Source organism: Fundulus heteroclitus, chromosome 16, assembly GCF_011125445.2.
Source record: "Fundulus heteroclitus isolate FHET01 chromosome 16, MU-UCD_Fhet_4.1, whole genome shotgun sequence".
Lineage (NCBI taxonomy): Eukaryota > Metazoa > Chordata > Actinopteri > Cyprinodontiformes > Fundulidae > Fundulus > Fundulus heteroclitus.
This window is the reverse complement of record NC_046376.1, coordinates 18,600,595-18,617,664: the sequence shown is the minus strand read 5'-3', so window position 1 is coordinate 18,617,664 and position 17,070 is coordinate 18,600,595. Positions and strand designations below refer to the sequence as shown.

General features: G+C 41.6%; 1 protein-coding gene across 4 annotated transcripts in view; it reads left to right on the top strand.

The window, feature by feature from the left end:
- Positions 1–17,070, top strand: part of cyth1a (cytohesin 1a) — a 52,217-nt gene that overhangs the window by 20,113 nt on the left and 15,034 nt on the right. For 3 of the 4 annotated variants that reach the window (XM_036147960.1, XM_012876864.3, XM_012876866.3), the window contains exon 2: positions 15,759–15,841. In XM_036147960.1, coding sequence (XP_036003853.1) covers positions 15,759–15,841 — 83 coding nt within the window. Of the gene's footprint in view, positions 1–7,704; positions 7,921–15,758; positions 15,842–17,070 lie in introns of those variants that run through there. The other variant, XM_021323741.2, reaches the window with a different exon arrangement.

Here is a 17,070-nt window from a genome sequence, read left to right as displayed (position 1 = left end):
CGCATTTCAGACCAACGTCACCCTAAGAGTTTTCAAAATTAGACCATTACGCTAATTTTTAGTGAGCATAACGACACGTAACGGTACGACATGGATGTTTGAGAGCAACAGGAAGGTCAATAAAGCTCTTGAACGTGCAAAAGCGCAGCTATAAGCTAACGCTAGCTGTTATTAGCTAGCCCCTTCCAGCTGCACCGCGCAACTACGGGTTTCTACTTTTTTTTTCTGCTGTAATTGTCAGTTTCAGTCTACTTCTACCATAACCTGTCCTATTATTAGCTACGCTAGTCTCAAATGCTTTTTAAAACTAAATGGTTGAGTAATTGAGGGGCTACTACACTATTTAGTAGCCACCTGAGGCGTCACACAATTAACACGTTCTTGGGTTGATTCCTGCCGCAGTAGAACGGAGCGTTGCTTAGAACGACAGAAAACCATCGTTGCGCTGTCCTTATGTTTGAAGCTAATATTTTAAAAGATAGCTCATGTCATCCGAGAGGTTTACCACTTACAGGAGCTTTACAGACCTTTTTACGTCGCTCTCAAACATCAGTGTTGTCGCGTTAGCTTGTAGTGATAGCTTAGCATTTAGCATCATGCAACATTTTGTTTTCTCTTGTCCATCTGCCTTATACAGAAAGTTCAGTTTATATGCATTTTTGATGCAAATAAGTATCTTTGATTAGTAAATTTTTTAGTATCCAGTATATTAAGATACATTGTAATAATAGAGTGCCATTGAATATGAACATTCAGTGTTCTGCTGTTGTCACATGTTGTGTTTTACAGTGAGATGTAGGTGTATGTAAACCATCAGTTTAAAGAATATAAATGTTTAGTTTAAAGTAAGCTTATCACTAGCGTAAAATAACTTGAAGCAGGCATAGTTATTATATCTCTTTATTCCCTGCAGTATTTCCTAGTACGAAACAACTGATGGCTCACGATATCCACTTTATTTTATACCTGTTTGTAAAGAAACAACACCTCCTTAAATAGTTTCCAGCATACAACAGAAACTACACTTTGTTTTAACGTTTCACAATAATAGTCAGTAATTTAAAATGAATGTATTTAGTTTTAAAATTTTATTTTAAGGGTGTAATGGTCACAATTCCGTTTTATGAACTGTCACTGTAATGGCAAACTACGAGAGAACCTCAGTAGGTTAGGCTACTATCCAAAGTACTCCACTCCAAACTAGTGCAAAGAATGATTCACAGAAATCTAAGACTGGGTTGTTTTGTTTTTCTGCAGTTTTCAGTTTCGTTTGAGTGGTAGAAATATGGCAAGCCATGGCATATCGTTTGTGCATTTAGTTCATATCCTCCACATACTTTTTTTTTTGCCTATTTTGTTTCGTGGTTTCAGTACATGTTCGGCTTCACCCTACAGCTTAAGAAACCTTGCAACCTAACACCAGCTTCTCAACAAGCGCCACCTAGTTTTCCCACAGTGTCACACCAGGTGAATACATGCTTAACATTTTATAACCTAGAGAAGTTAATCCATTTCTGTACTGTAATTGTCAGGAAGGTTAACTTCTTCTTTATATATATATATATATATATATATATATATATATATATATATATATATATATATATATATATATATATATATACAAAGTTTGGGATTTAATTAAACCCTTTTTTTGGCATAATGAGGCATGTAAGTGCTAAATTCGGCCCTACAGTTCAGAGAGTTATACACTAAAACGGGTAATGCGAGCGTTAAAATGAGTCAAATGCATTTACGTTAGCTTTATCACACCTGTACAGAACAGGACTTTAGGTGTAACTGTTACAGCCCTAATATTTGTGCTCTTACGTTATCAAATATGAAATATCCTAGAACCTACTGTGCCACTGGATCAAGTCTGAACTTGAAGGGATTTGTCTGATGATTCATCTTGTCAGAATAACAGTGTTTACTTTTCCCTGTGCTGAACATTTCTGGACAGTAACTCATCACAAAGCATGTTGGTCAAATACTACAGAAGTGTTTAAAAACTTTTTCAGGGCTGTAAATGTGTCCCTCTGTGCTTGATCTTTCCTGCCAGTAATTATGTGACACTTTTCCTCAGAGATGTGGCATGTCTGACTTTCAGCTTTGTCCACAGCAGGTAGAGACACGCCTCCTGTTCTTTCTCTTCTATAATTCCAGAGATTTAATGCAGCACATTTCCCCGCAATCTGAATTAAAAGTCTTTAAAGGCGTGTTCATCAAATATCTGTTTACTGTGTTCGGGTTGGGTTAGGTCTAGATGTATTCTGCTGATGTTGAAGCCCTAAAATAGCACATTTTGCACTTTCTAGCTGAGAAATGCCGGTTTATGCTCTGCGGATTTGATTATTTTTTATATATTTATTTTTTTTTACAAAGGATTTTGGGCAGAAGACAGGTTTTAGCCATTTAAAATGCTTCTTTTCTAAATAAAGAGCCACATTCAGAACATCCATTAAAAGATCTGGTCTGTTTGCTGAGCTATGTGTTTGTTTGCTTTGCGGTGATTTGCCACCTCTGCCGTTTTTTTTTTTTTTAGCACTTTTTCGTTACATGCATGATTTATGTCAATAGGTGAAAAGATGAACTTTTGTTTCCCCAAAGTTGGAACTTATGCATATCCACACAATAAACCGAGCATAGCATAAACAGGAAGCTAGGAGTTTGACAATGTGCTCAGCAGGAAATCGCCTTTAAATACTTTGTGTGTGGGTGGGAAAAAAAACTTTAGAGAAAAAAAAAAAGCGAGACGGAGAGAAAACCGAACGGCATGCGTGTGGATTAAAACTAGACTTCCAGCTTTTCCCATCACGGGTTGTAGGACGTGTGTATGTGTACCGAGCAGGAGGATGTTGACAATAGGACGTCCCCCGATAAGAATCGCGGCTAACGACAAAGGCGGGCATTGTGGAGAAATGGCAGCACTTCCGCCTTTGAGGGATAACATTGAGAGGGCCTCCATAGAAAACAGCTAATGCAAATTAAACAGCGGATTATTGAAGAAAGCCGCGCTGCACAGTCCATAACCATTCTTCTGGTGTGTTTGTGCATGCATTCGGTCTGTGTGTTTGCTTTAGGCGCAGAGGCCTCGCCGTGCGTTCTGCGGCTCTGGTTCCTACCCACTCACACCCTCTTGTTCTCACATTCCTGCTCTGCTGCTTCGACGGCAAGAGTCGGGACAGGAAGTTCAGATGTCGTTTATGTTGGATCTTCGGTCCCACCCCCGTTTACTCTAAAAGCTGATCTAGAAACCTGGAAGAAAAGATGGCAGAAGAAAAGCAAAAGTTAGTTAATACAATGAAATATGGCGACTTGCTCTTAGATGCAGTTTGGAGGAGTTTTGGGGGAAAATACGACACTTTTTTAAAACCTCCAACATCGGGTGTTTTTGTTGTGATTGATGGTGATTTCAAACTTTTAGAAAGCTTCACATCTCTACAAAAGGAAGCAAAATAAATCATATAAATGTGTTAGTAAAAATTCAAAGAACTAAATCCTGGTGAATATTTTATAAAAAGTTTTTTTTGTTTTTGTTTTATCTGTTGTTTTAAAAAGTTGCTGTTTTAGCTAGTTTCTATAATAAAGCTATGCCTGCCGATGTGGCACTAAACCTAAAACTAATGCAACTATGGGGACTTGATCACTTTCACCCAATCAAAGTTTAAATAATAATCCAAATTCATTTGTTGACCAAAATGAGTTGATGCTTTTGATAAACCAGGTAAAAAGTTATGTCAGCGATGAGGCCAAAACCTCACTTCCTTGATGGTTGAGGTGCTTTCAAGTAAATGTTGGTGTTCTTGTGCTCTTTTATTTATTTGTCACATGTACAGTAGTAGGCGGCGCTGGCCTCAGTGTGTCCCTTAGTCTTTTGATGTGAGGTCACAGGTTGACATTTCCCTTTTTAAAACGGACCAGAAGCCAGAAGGGCTTTGAAGATTGCGCTGTGTACTGCATGAAGGCTTTATGAATGTTTGGTTAGTTGGCCATTACATACATAAACTTTTTTTCAGTGGCATCCCATAATAAAAAGGCTAATTAGGCAACAGTGACAAATTAATTGGCCGGGGACTGGAACTGGAAATTGATCCGTTAACTGATCCGTTATCAGCAGGTCAAATACTGATATATATATATATATATATATATATATATATATATATATAAAAATCCATTCATTATTAACTCAGACGTGCATGTTGGATCACTATGATGCACATTTCAGATAATACAAATCCTATGAAAGTTAGGGACAAATACTGTGATGAAGAATAAAGGGATCCTTCGTTATCTTTTGGATTCAAAAACTGCCATCTCTATCAAAAAGCCTGCAAAAAAAAAACAACATATAGATTCGGAAACGGTCCAATTTGGGAACGGCGGGTTGGACCTCGAAGATTACAGGAAGTCTGTATTGGTCCAGAGAAGCCCAATCAGTGCATCTTTAGACAATTGGTCTGATTTTGAGCTTAACTTTATTAAAGATGCTTCAGAGTAAAGATGCTATAGACCAGGGGTGTCAAACTCATTTTGGTTTAGGGGCCGCATACAGCTTAATCTGATCTCAAGAGGGCCACATGAGTTAACTTATTGCAAGATTAAATAGAACTAATAAATGTGGACTTATTAATTTTTATATTAAATGAATTTCACTTTTACACAATATATTATGAATAACCTCAGCGTTTTTAAGAAAAGTATGTGCAATTTCAACAATACTTTTACTCAGTTAAACGTTGTCATTATGCATAAGAACTGATCACAGTGATTGTACAATGTTGAAAAACATGTATTCACATTTTTTGGAACTTAAAAACACTGTCCTGCATGACAAAATACATCAAACAGATACAAATTAAGAAATGATTTAAATTTTTCCACAACCGAAGCTTAATCTGCTAATTAAAACACAGCGCCCCTCATGGACAATATTGGAACTGCATATTTTCAAATGAATGAAGTACATGTTTTTTTCAATAATTGTTTTATCATTCTCTTCCTTTTATCTTGTCCACTTGTGAAAGTCAAATCTGATAAGCTCTTTGTGGCATCTTATTGCCACATTGCCAGACAGGACATTGGGGGAAAAAAAATAATAATTTTTTTATTTTTTTTTAATAATGATACTGCATTTAGACACAGGGCCGGACTAAATTGTTTGGCGGGCCGGATCCGGCCCGCGGGCCGTATGTTTGACACCCCTGCTATAGACAGTAGCGGCTTACCCAAATAACTGCTATTCTTTCTTTTTCTGTATATCTTTACTTCAGTATATTGATGATGTGGTTTCTGTGGGGAAAAGACATATTGTGGTTTTAGGTATAGCAACGATCTTGTGCTGTTTTATGTATTTTTTTCCCCGCTGTCTGTGGTTCTTTTGAGGTCCTTTCCAGCGTGATCGTCTGCTGTGAGTCGTTTATCTTCCCATAAGTACCCTCTGTAAAAGGTGCTAACGCCACTTTTAAGTGCGAGCTATAACTTAACCAACGCATGGATCACGCACACCAGACAGAGGAAGCTCTGTCACTGTGGGGCGGCAGAGTTCAGCGTTCACAGCAGAGGGTTCCAGTTTGACTCACGCGTCTCCGAGCAGACGAGAGGCAAGCTCGCATGTCTGTTCACATCCGCCCCGAGCTACAGGCACGCCCGTGGCTGACGTATCACTCATGCTGCAAAAAGTTCTGTGCTCGACGAGGAATCCTGGGAACGGTGCCCCGTTTTCTCAGCAGAGACATTCCCATTGGGGTCATTTCTACACGCAGGTGGAGTCCAGAACGGAATGTGCAACTTAACTCCGTATGGGAGATGATAGCCGGAGTGAGACTGGTCAGGAAATTGAAGAGGGGCCTGAAATGAAACGGTGACTAACCAGAGCTCTCAGTAAGAGTCTAGAAACGGACATATTTAGCTAGTTCTCTGAAAGCCTATTTTGATAAATGCTTTGATTTAATTAAAATAATCTGAACAGTTGTTACTCCTGGTAAAGATGTGGGGTTGGAAATTTATTTCATAATTATCATAAACATCTTAGTTTGAAAAAAAAAAGGTGCACATTTAGTTATCGGAGGGAATAAAATCAATTAAGGGAAGCAATTTTTTTCCATTATTATTAAAATTATCAGCGGAGCACCACCCAACAATCCCTTCTAGCTATTTAATAATAGAAAGAAAGCTTTTTTTTAAAAATTCCTTCCTTATGTTATTAAATGGATCAGTATTTCTACCCACACTGAATCAGTAATCACTACTTTGTTTCCCTTTTTTTCCCCTCAGCCAGGCTTTAAAATGGAAAAGAAAAGCGAACGTGCGGTTTATTGAAAGTAGATGAGTGCTGATCACTATAAGTCAGAAATATACAACAAGAAGATTTAATCCATCTTGAAATTCAAGTAAAATTCAATAAAAACTGTGACACGCGGAATGGATGAAGACCTTCGTTTGTCACAACAAAAAAATAAATGCTCCTCAACGTCCGCTTGCCAACCTGCTGTTTGCGAGGCAGTCTGGCCAAAAGCCTTTTTGTCCCACCATCACAAACGTACACGTGTGTTACTTTGACTGAAGTGGTTTTGCTTTCACCAAAAGAGGCTGAGAGGTCAGTAAACACTACATGAACAGTAGGATTAACATGTTGAAAAAAGGCAAATTTATAAATGAGGCGGAAGCTCTGTGATGCTGTGGGCCGCTTTCCTCGCTGGTCGACTGCTTACATGAACTCTTCTTTTGTTGAACTGAACAGCAATTAACTTAAACATTTTAAATGTTTGCTAACGGCTATTTGCAAACTTAGTAATAAGTAATAGTAATATCATCTTTATTGTCATTGAAACATACATTACAACGAAATTTGTTCTCCATCACCCTTGGGAAGCAGTGGGCTGCCATGCGCGGCGCCCTGGGAGCAATGTGGGGTTAAGGGTCTTGCTCAGAGACCCAGAGTACAGGCGATGGGGATCGAACCGGGTACTTGCATCCTTCTCTAAGTGCAAGCGCACTGCTCTAACCACTAACTACCGCAGCTCGGTAGGCAATTTGGGGTTAAGTGCCTTGCCCAGGGGCACATTGACATGTGGCAAGGGGAAGCTGGAATCAAACCCACAACCTTCTAATTGCCAGACAACTACTCAACCCATCAAGCCACAGTCGCCCCAAACTTGTTAACTATGTCGTTCTGTAAAGTTACTATCGGTCTTTTTTGACTTAAACATTTAAAACTTATCAGATGCTAAGGACCATTTCCACGCTTTTAGGAAGTGTTGTCATTGCATTAATCGTGAACATTTTGATTTTGCGTCTGTTTGCATTCTGAGTCGCTGTCTCACCAAACTTTCCTCATGGTTGCATGATGCCAAATTAAAACTCCTGGTTGATTCTTTTTACTCCTGCTTATTTCCCCCCCCCCCCCCAAGTATTTCAGTGTAAGATTCTATTCGTGCAAACAAAAGGGAATTTATCTCAAGATTTTGCACACCTTTTTACACCGGGCTGCCAACGTCATCTGCTGACAGAGCAACGGTATTGCTTCTTGTCTTTTTGTTGCTTAGCTTTTTTTTAGCTTTTTATTTGTGCGTCTGCGAGAGGGGAGGCAGCGAGCGGAGCAACCACTGGGTGGAGCCTTCATGTCAGTGGTGGTGACAGCAAAGCGTGGGTAGGGAGAGGGAGAGGAGGGAGCGAGGTATGTGAGTAAGCCTCCTTCCCAAATGGACTGTCAGTGTCGGCGTGCTGCGAGCACACTGCGAGAGCCGATAGCTGTGCTGTTAAAACGTCTACGGCGTCTCTGGCCCTGCCTGGAGGAGCGGGCTCCTTCCCTCTGCCACTTGATGAGGATGTCTCTGCAATAGGATCTGACTCCTTTATCACCAGGAGTGAAAAGAGAAGCCGAGGAGGAGGGAAACTGGAGAATATTCTATTCAGGTTAGCGGGCTGAAACATCTTTCTCTGGGTTTCTCGGCATGTGTTGCTCTCCACAGTGCCATTTCTGCTGTTTGTCTGTGGGACTTTGCTCCGCTTTCGTGCCCTCCCGCTTTACTGTAACACGCTTAGACTTTGGTAAATCAATAAAGCTCCAGGTGATGCATGATGTACGGCAAAGCGAGGACCAGCTACTTGTGGTTTGACTTATCTTTATGAATGGCCTGTCATTCTCCAGCCTGGCTTGGTGCATATTTGGAAAGGCCTGTTGTTGGCACTTTAGCCACTGATGGCCGGGGATGATTGAGTACCGGTGCAGCGGGCCAATAACTGTACAGCGGGTTGCTGTCAGTTGTCTCTATGAAGTTGGGGGGGATGGTGAAGGTGTGTAACGTTTGACTCTTTAGAATTGTAAATAAGGGGGCTTCCAGTCTTAATGAAAAATATGATTTCATTAGAAAGTCATTGACTTGCTAATGTTGAAGTATGGAAACTGAAACCCGGTGTTTGAGCTTTGTAGAGGAACGTGACTGTTTCCAGACACAAAGAAGGAGCTGTGTCCATCCCACCACTCGTCCCACCGACTCTGTGTTCTCCTGCCACTCGCTGACCCACTCCTCCCCGAACCGACACAGGGCTCCTTCTCCTGTCGTCCACCTCCCGCGCTCCCCTGTCGCCTTCAGCTCCACCTACCCACGGGCCAGGTCAAGTTCGATGCCTCCTGGGATTCTTGATCCAGACTGTTCTTCTTTTTGGACGTGTTTTTCAGTCCCTGGATCTTTAGAGCTGGAGGTCATAGTTGACCAACTTCCTTTGGTTGACCACATCAAACGCTGACATTCCTTTGTTAGAAACTGTGTGGTTTAGAAGATCAACGTTTGTGTGTGTGTGTGTGTGTGTGGCCAAGAAATATGACTGAGCACTCTTGGGATCAGATTTAACAATTAAATTCAGTCTCACTTTAGAGATCACATCTTTTTTTTTTTGTCTGCTTAAGCAACTAAATGCTGGAAAAAGCAGCAAATCTACCAGTATTTGTTTGGGGGACCTCTGTGTGCTGACGTTTTTGCATCGGCCTGCAAGAACTATTGATTGTTTTCATGCTGAATTCACTCTCTTGTCGTGGAGTTGGCTGCTTTTTGCTACTGTTGGAACTCTTATCCAGTTGGAGACCTGCCGGAGCTCGATGCCTTTCTAACTTTCCAAGTTAATTTACTTGAGGTGTAACGAGATCTCCCTCGATATAAAAAAACGTTGTGATATTTCTCATTGAGGTGACTTCTATCTCACAAGCGCTAGCCAGTCAAGGTCACTTGTATTACATAATTCCCCAGCTACTCAGATTATTTGTTTGACAGCATTTTGGGTTTCCAGTAATAAGGTGACAGAAAAGACACAAACAATATTTAAGCACCGGCGAATTGTTTTTTTTATCATACACAGTGACTAAGACGAGCACAACGCAAAGACACCTTCAGAACCACCACAGCACCGTGCCTACATGGCCTAAATCGAAAAGGATAGATGTTGCTGGAAAATGCCTTGGCACCACAGTACAAAGTACATCATGCCATCATGTCGGCATTTTGCTCGCAAAGTGATCACTTAATATCTACAAGCAGTGAAAGTGTAAAGTTGTTCTGACATTAAAGGAGGCAGAAAGCATCGATCGCTATGACGTCCGATTTCTGGACGTTTAGGGGTACTGCATTGCATCACAATCACAGTGCACACCGTCAGTCGGGAACTGAGATTTCTTAAAAGGGTTCAATTCAGTTTTATTTATATAGCACCAAATCACTACACGTCATCTCAAGGCACTTTGCAGAGTTAAATTCAAAAAAATAAATCATCCGTCAGATTGGTCAAAACGTTTCCGATGCACTGCAAAAACGGAACTAAAAATAAGTAAAATGTTCTTAAAGTTAGTGTATTTGTCCTTGATTTGAACAGGTACATAAGATCATTTGCCAATGGGATAAGATTTTTGCACTTAAAATAGGAACCATCCATCTCCAAGTGCAGGATGTCTAATTATCCTATTTTAGGGGTCAAAATACTCATTCCATTGGCAGATAATCTTATTTTCCTGCTCAAATCAAGTACAAATACACTAACTTTAAGAACATTTTACTTATTTTTAGATCCGTTTTTGCAGTGTGTAAGGACACCCAGTAGATCACATCGAGTCTTGACAAGCAGCATTCACTCCTCCTGAAAGCCAGGTTAAAATCTTGTTCTGTCCTGTTCTCATGAACTCAGTATTGTGTCTCTAATTCAATTATTTACTCAATAGCTCTTAGAGATGCACAGATTTTATTTGACCAAATTCCTATTTTTCTTTAAGAACTAAAGTTTAGCTCCTTGTCTTCTGGTACTTCTGGTATTAGGACCAGAGGAGATGTCACACTGTGTGTGTAAGTGAGCAGCCTTATCTAAACTAAAAAAAAGGATCTGAAGTTTGCCGGATAAGGTGAATGACGTGGCTCGCAGGTTGTACCTAACAACCCAGGATGTTTTAAAGAACCGGTAACTGGTTGTAGCACCAGTTTCCATGAAGCACGGAAATCACTCTTCTGGAAAAGCCCGAACCGAAAACTCAAAATGGCATTTTCTTCAGTCAGTAATAGCATCCACACCGAAGAGTGTTGTCAGCACAGTCCGCTTTTCACCAGTCCGACACGCTTCTTAAAGTCGCCCGATGCAGGTCACCGCATGATGTCCCTGCGTCCATAATGATTTTTCAATAAAATCCTTAAGAGACGTCGGCATAAGAGGACGAAACAAGCTGATGTTCTTGGATATATTTTATTAATGAGGCAGACCGAGCAGAAGGCTTGAAGCGGCGTAATAGAGCAGGTAGTGAAGGGTTCTAATGAAGCCTAATGGAAAGTGTGCCGTGGCCTTTAGGGGTGTTATTCCTCCTCACATACACGAAGGAAAAGCTTGTCTGCGTAGAATAAATGATGTGAGGGGGAGTGGGGTCGTTCAGCTGTGTCATTCACTCTGTGCACTTCGTCCAAATCTAATCAGAGTGCAGGCAAACCAACGCACGGTTGCAGAAATAGCTATATCTTTGCATAATTTCTCTGCCAGCAGATGTAGTTAGTGTTGCGATATAAATCTTTTCACCTCCAGGCGTGCATTTTGTCATTGCCCCCTTATTAAACATATTTTGTTAATGCGTTCATGGTAGAGACATTATTTAATAAGTACATCCTTTTTTCTTTTGCCCTGGCTTTGTACCTCGAGTGATTAGCAGAGCTTCTTAATTTGGGTCACATCTGGAGTGGATGGGGGGGCTCTCCTCTGCACCCAGGATTCTAATTTCCTTATTTTCCAAGGAGTATTCTTCTGTGATCTGGGTGGAAATGAAACGTCTGCCTCCTCTGCCGGGATGGCAATCAGGATAGGTATTAGTGGCTCTCTCCCGCTGCGGGAGACGGAGCTATAATTGATATCTCCCTTGATGTAACCCACCGCAGTCCTCTCTGCTGACCCAGCCCTCACTAAAAATGGGTCCGCTTCAAGAAATCCTAAAATACTCGCAAGATGCATGAATTTCAGGGCACGCATATGGTCAGCATGTTCAAGAAATTATGTGAATTAGGTCTTTTTGGTTGGATGGCGTGACGCTCTGCCGTAGGAGAGCAGTTTGCAGCAGGCACGGCGCAGCGAAGGCTGAGGAAGGCACCCGTGTTACTCTGAGGGAAACCGTATTGACTGTTTCAAGTCATAAACTGGGATTGAAGAGCACTCTGAAATAATGAAAGCCAGGACAAGAATTACACGATCCGGCAAGATGAGTCTTTTGAATACGTAATTCGGGCCTCTTGACTAACCATAAGATTTATTTTTGATTTTTGAAGGACCTATTGTGTAAAACGAGTGCTAATTTTTTCCCCCCGATGGTAAGTCTGATTGAAGCCAAGTGACTTGAGTGTCGGAGCTTCATTCTCATCTCGTGGATTCTCTCTGGAAATCGGGGGTTGAGTCACTTCCAGTGAGAGGAAATTAGTAATCATGTGTCCACTCACTAGTGAAGCTCATCTGAGGATTTCTTTTTTTTTTGTGTGTGAAAAGAGCAAAAACTAGCAGTCAGAAAATTGGCCAATAACTTCCTGAAGACAAATACTGGTGTGGCGGTAAAGCTTCGCTTGCGTGACTTTAATTTGGGAGCACGCTCGTCCGAACTGTAAACACATTTTCTGCTGGGGGGTAAAAGACAACAAATGCAGTTGATAGACACAATAAGACGAGAGCGGGCTTCTCTTTAGGAATGTCTTTCCCCTCTTTGGATTTCTAGGCTGTTACGTCACATCTCACAAGACCTTGGCCAATCATGTGAGGCTACTCTCGGCTGTTTCAGACCTGCAATGGCGTTTAAAACTTCGCAATGTCCGATGTGGCTTGTGAAATTTTTTTCTCTCACTGGTCCAGATTTGCATAAATGTCCTGCAACATACAGAGCATGTAAATTTTCCAGAGATCACTTGTTCATTTGCTGGCTGATACGATTTTGGATTTTCTTTAAGGTCTGACCTGCCCATTTCAGTTTAGATTTTTATTTATTTCTCTTAAGAAAGGCAAGAAACGCAAACTGTCGGCAGGTTTTCCGATGGAGACCGAAGCTTTAAATCCAACAGAAATAGAAGGAATTACAAGATTATAAGAGCATCAAAGTATATGCTGTTGGTTTGTGCTTTTACAGATCAGGAATGGTAGGAGCCCTTAAAATTTGATGGGTTTAATCAAAATTATTATAATTTTTTTAATTGTTTGCCCTGTCCATAAACGCAGTGTGGTCAATTAACTGGAGAATCGCAAATATTTTTTTAGATTTTTCCTAATGCTGGTTAGAAATCACAAGAAAAATTTGGTTGAGGTTGAGTAGTTGCAAATTCCAAACACAATGCCAGGAACAGTAGAAAGAAACTGTGTGTGTACGTGCGCGCAGGTTCATGTCACAGTTTCCTGGTCTTTGTGCCTCTCTGCAGCTATTGTATGCACAGCTTCACATGCATGTACAAAAAACAAATATTGCCCAGAGTGACCTGTCTCCCTGCCCTGTGGATGGGGCGACCGTATCTCCAGTTCTGCTTCGCAGGCATCCCACAGACTCCAGAATCTATTCATTTGCACTGCAAAAACTAAACTAAAAATAAGTAAACGTTTCTTAAAATTAGTGTATCTATCCTTGATTTGAGCAGGTAAATAAGATGATCTGCCAATCAAATAAGATTTAAGCTCTTAAAATAGGACCAACTCATCTCCATCGTCTTATTTCAAGTGCAGGATGTCTAATTATCGTATTTTAGGGGTCAAAATAGTCATTCCATTGGCAGATATTATCATTTACCTGCTTAAATCAAGGACAAAAACCCACATTTTAAGAACATTTTACTTATTTTAAGGTCTGTTTTTGCAGTGTGCCAAGTCAGTGCAGAAGTTTGCAGACTAAGAGTTGATCAGCGCTCTCAGCATTTACCCTAATTGGATGGGCCGCCCCCCGATTTGCCGAGTTGTGGGAAGTTTCCCCCAGTCTGAGCATCTATGGCACAAGCCCTCTAGAAAGGGTTACTCCTTTCCCTGAAATGTTGATCTTTTTTTTTTTGAAAGCTCAGTCTAGAAGGTGGTGAGTGGTGTGCTAGCCCAGACTGACTGACCGTTTGAGTGTCTGTTCTCCTGACTTTGTCCAAGGGCCTTTCTCGTAGTCTGGAGTGAGACAAGCAAATAGATTTCATCCTCAAATCCTCCCTTTTGCTCAATTATAGTGTTTTTTTCTGCTGCTCATCTCCTGTCAGTCCAATTTCCGGGACGTGGCGGTTTGCCTTGTGTCGCGTCCGACTGCTGCAGAACCTCCCAATCACGTGTCCAGAAAGACAACTTGACTAACTGCTGTAAGGTCGTTGTCCTGAAGCGTCCTCGTCCCCATCGGGGAGACAACAGAAAAAGGTGGACAGGCATGTCTTCTGGTGTCTGTATCGTGCCGTCGGGAAAAGTGGGTCTGGATGAAATTTGTAGGTCGCAAGATACGACGTGTGAAAGGTCAGCCTGGAACGGCCTCGGGAAGAAAACGTGGCTTTGTTTTGGTCGTCCTCAGCAGCCAGCTGAAAGGCTTCAGTCTGGTCCTCACTCCCATTGTCTATTATCCTCTAGCCAGACATTAACAGACATTCCAGTAAATGTCATGGGTATTTGCCTCAAGGTGTTCAGGCTCACATGCCTCCTGTTATTAAATATAAGTGCCCTCCTTCACGCTGAAGGTGAAAAGTTCACGTTATAGATTGACGGAAAACATAATAAATTAGGTTTTTTTAATTTTTTTATGGAAAGCTGTGAATGCAGTAACATAAGATGTGGTATTGAGCATTTGTCCGTGCTGGGTTTCCATCACTTCCTAACTGTTACTTTGTTAAACGTTACTAGAGCTGCACAGGGTCAAGCTGCTGCCCCGGGCCTCCGACCTTTAAACTCTGCCGCCGCGTTAATAAAGAGCAGAGGTCAGAGGGCAGGGCTTGTGCTCGGCCGCAGGAGGAATCACAGAAATGGGGTCGAAGGATTGAAATTCATAATCTTAATTAAAGCCGCGCAATATATTGGATTATCTGTGGGCAGTATTACAATTGCAAAGACGTACACGAACGCGATATTTAGCAGGGTACTGTGTTTCTAGTGTCGGCCATAGTCATAATATTTTTGCCCAGTAGGTTAACTCTGATTGAGCTGAATGCCCACATTTGACACACATCATCAGTGGCTGAGTTGCTAAAACTCTACAAGAGAGTTTGAGGACAATATGTAAGGGTAAAAAAAAAAAAAAAAAAAAGACAGAACAGTCCATATTTTAACTTGTAGCAATCGAATTGCATTTATATATTTTCCTGAAATCCTGTTGCCATTTTAACAATTGTTTTGGACAATATTGAAAACGTAATTAGGGTGTATTTTTTTGAAAGAAGTTGTAACTGTTGCACATCGTCCCAAGACGGAAACAAAGCTCTTCTTCTCTTTTCTTCGCATTTATTCATATTTGGTCCGAACCGAAGAGAAACGGCTCATCGTTTAGTAACCATGCGGTAGAGATCCGTCCTATAACCCATGGAAGTCACACAACCTGGAAGTTGTTTCCAAATGTTTGGCCCGTGGAGTGCTTCCTGTCTTACTTCAAAATAAAAGTCTCAAACGTAGACGTTAACCAAAAAGCTGTAAGTGGGCCTAGCTGTTGAGTCATGTTTGCTTGATATAAAGGGTAAGGAGGCAAGAGAGCGTTTTTTTAAAAAGGGAGACTTTCTCTTGCCAGTCAGAGTGAAAGTGAAAGCAAGCACCTTTAGCTCAGCAGAAAAGTTCAGACCGATCTTTCGCTGAGAGTGCTGCTGATGCTGCTCTGTCGTGCAGGTAGTGCCCACGCGTTTCACCCAGGGCACGTTGCTAATTAGAAGCCAGTAATGTGAGAGTGACAGAAACACTAGCAGCACTCTCAGACCCGTCGGTTTTCCAAAACTGCTAATTTGGATAGCCGTTTAATTGTGTTTTTATATTCACTGTTTATTTATCACAAGGAGACATTGGGGGCATTTTTTAATAAATAAAAATCATCTCCTGTTGCCATTTAGACACTATGTCTTCGGTTGCCAGACTCCAAAATCTCTTTCCCTTGGCTTTGCTTTCACCTTTTGATGAAAGAAGAAAAAAAAAAAAGAAAAAAAAAACAAGCATTAGAAAGTATAATCAGATATTGCTTCAGTGATGCACCCCTCAGGGATCTACTTTAGGAATAGACGTGACTAGATAAGCCTAGCCATGCTAAGCTTTCATCTTCTCCTTTTATCTCCGTCCAGTTCCAGACGATCTCACCCCGGAGGAGAAGCAGGAGCTGGAGAATATCCGCCGGCGCAAGCAGGAGCTGCAGGAGGACATTCAGGTAACACAGAAGAAAGACATTCTGCTAGTATGGGTGTATAAGATGCATTATTGGATAACAAAATATCTAATACATTTAATAATATAAAATTATGCCATTTTAAATAGGTAAAATTGCATTTTGAGTTGCTTTAACTCAACATTGATAGCATTTTTCCTTAAAATCAATGTGTTTCGGTGTCAGAAACTGTTGGTTATTTGCCCCCTGAGTTGTCTTCTGCACTCCTTGTGGAATGTGAGGCATTTCCTACCAACAAGTCACTTCCTTTGAAGATGTTTTCCCGTCATTGCTCACCAGTTCGCCATCCGTAGGTGTCCTATGTCAACAGCATAGGCCCCTGTTTAATCCATCTATCTCAGTTCTGTTTTTTTTTTTTTTTAAATGCTGTTTTGAATTTATAATGGTTGCAAATGAAACAGGCAAATGACTCTGTGGCCGAACGTAGGCAAGCGGTCAGTGGCATATTTCTGCAGTCAAATCAGATTCCTACCCACGACCCACGTCCAGCCCATTATTCTAGATTGCAGCTCGGGTCAGTCCTGTCACTCAGTAACCCGGCGCAGTAAGTGAATATCTCACCCAGGGGACAGACCCAGGGGGACTCGACTTCTGCTGACCCCCCCTTTGTGGGCTCTGGAGGTGGGATCCATCACCTCATTTTTACGAGTCTGGGACACCATTGCTGCCCATTCCCCCCTCCTCCCTCCCCCCCCTCACCCTCGCCCCCTCAGTTGTCTGCACGCTGACCCCACTCCCCTTGTGTGACTCCCACACCCTTCTCTCTGCCGCTCCTGCGTGTCAACCCACCGCAGGCCCTGTCGTTTTTCTGGATGAGGACAGTCTTTGTTTTTGGAGGCAAGCATCTGAGGAATGTATTGTGATTGCAGAGGCCTTGAAACCGCCGCTGCGTCTTCCGCGGTTTTGGTCTTCGCTAAGTTAGTTTTGTCCGCGCGGAATGGTATGCTGTCACTGGAGCAGGGTATGAAGGAAGCTGCTCGGCGGACGTACATTTTAGGGGCGCTACCATGCGTCCGGCTTCATGAGAAGAGACGACACACGTCGTGTTGTTCACATGGAAGAGGTTTCAACTGTGTGGTTTTCTCAAATAAAGCAAACGTTTCACAAAACGCTTTAAAGACATCAGCAGTCAGTGTAAAATATTTTGCGTTGGGGGCTGACTCGTCCATATATCACTATTCGTATATTTGTCTAATTCTAAGGGGGGGTTT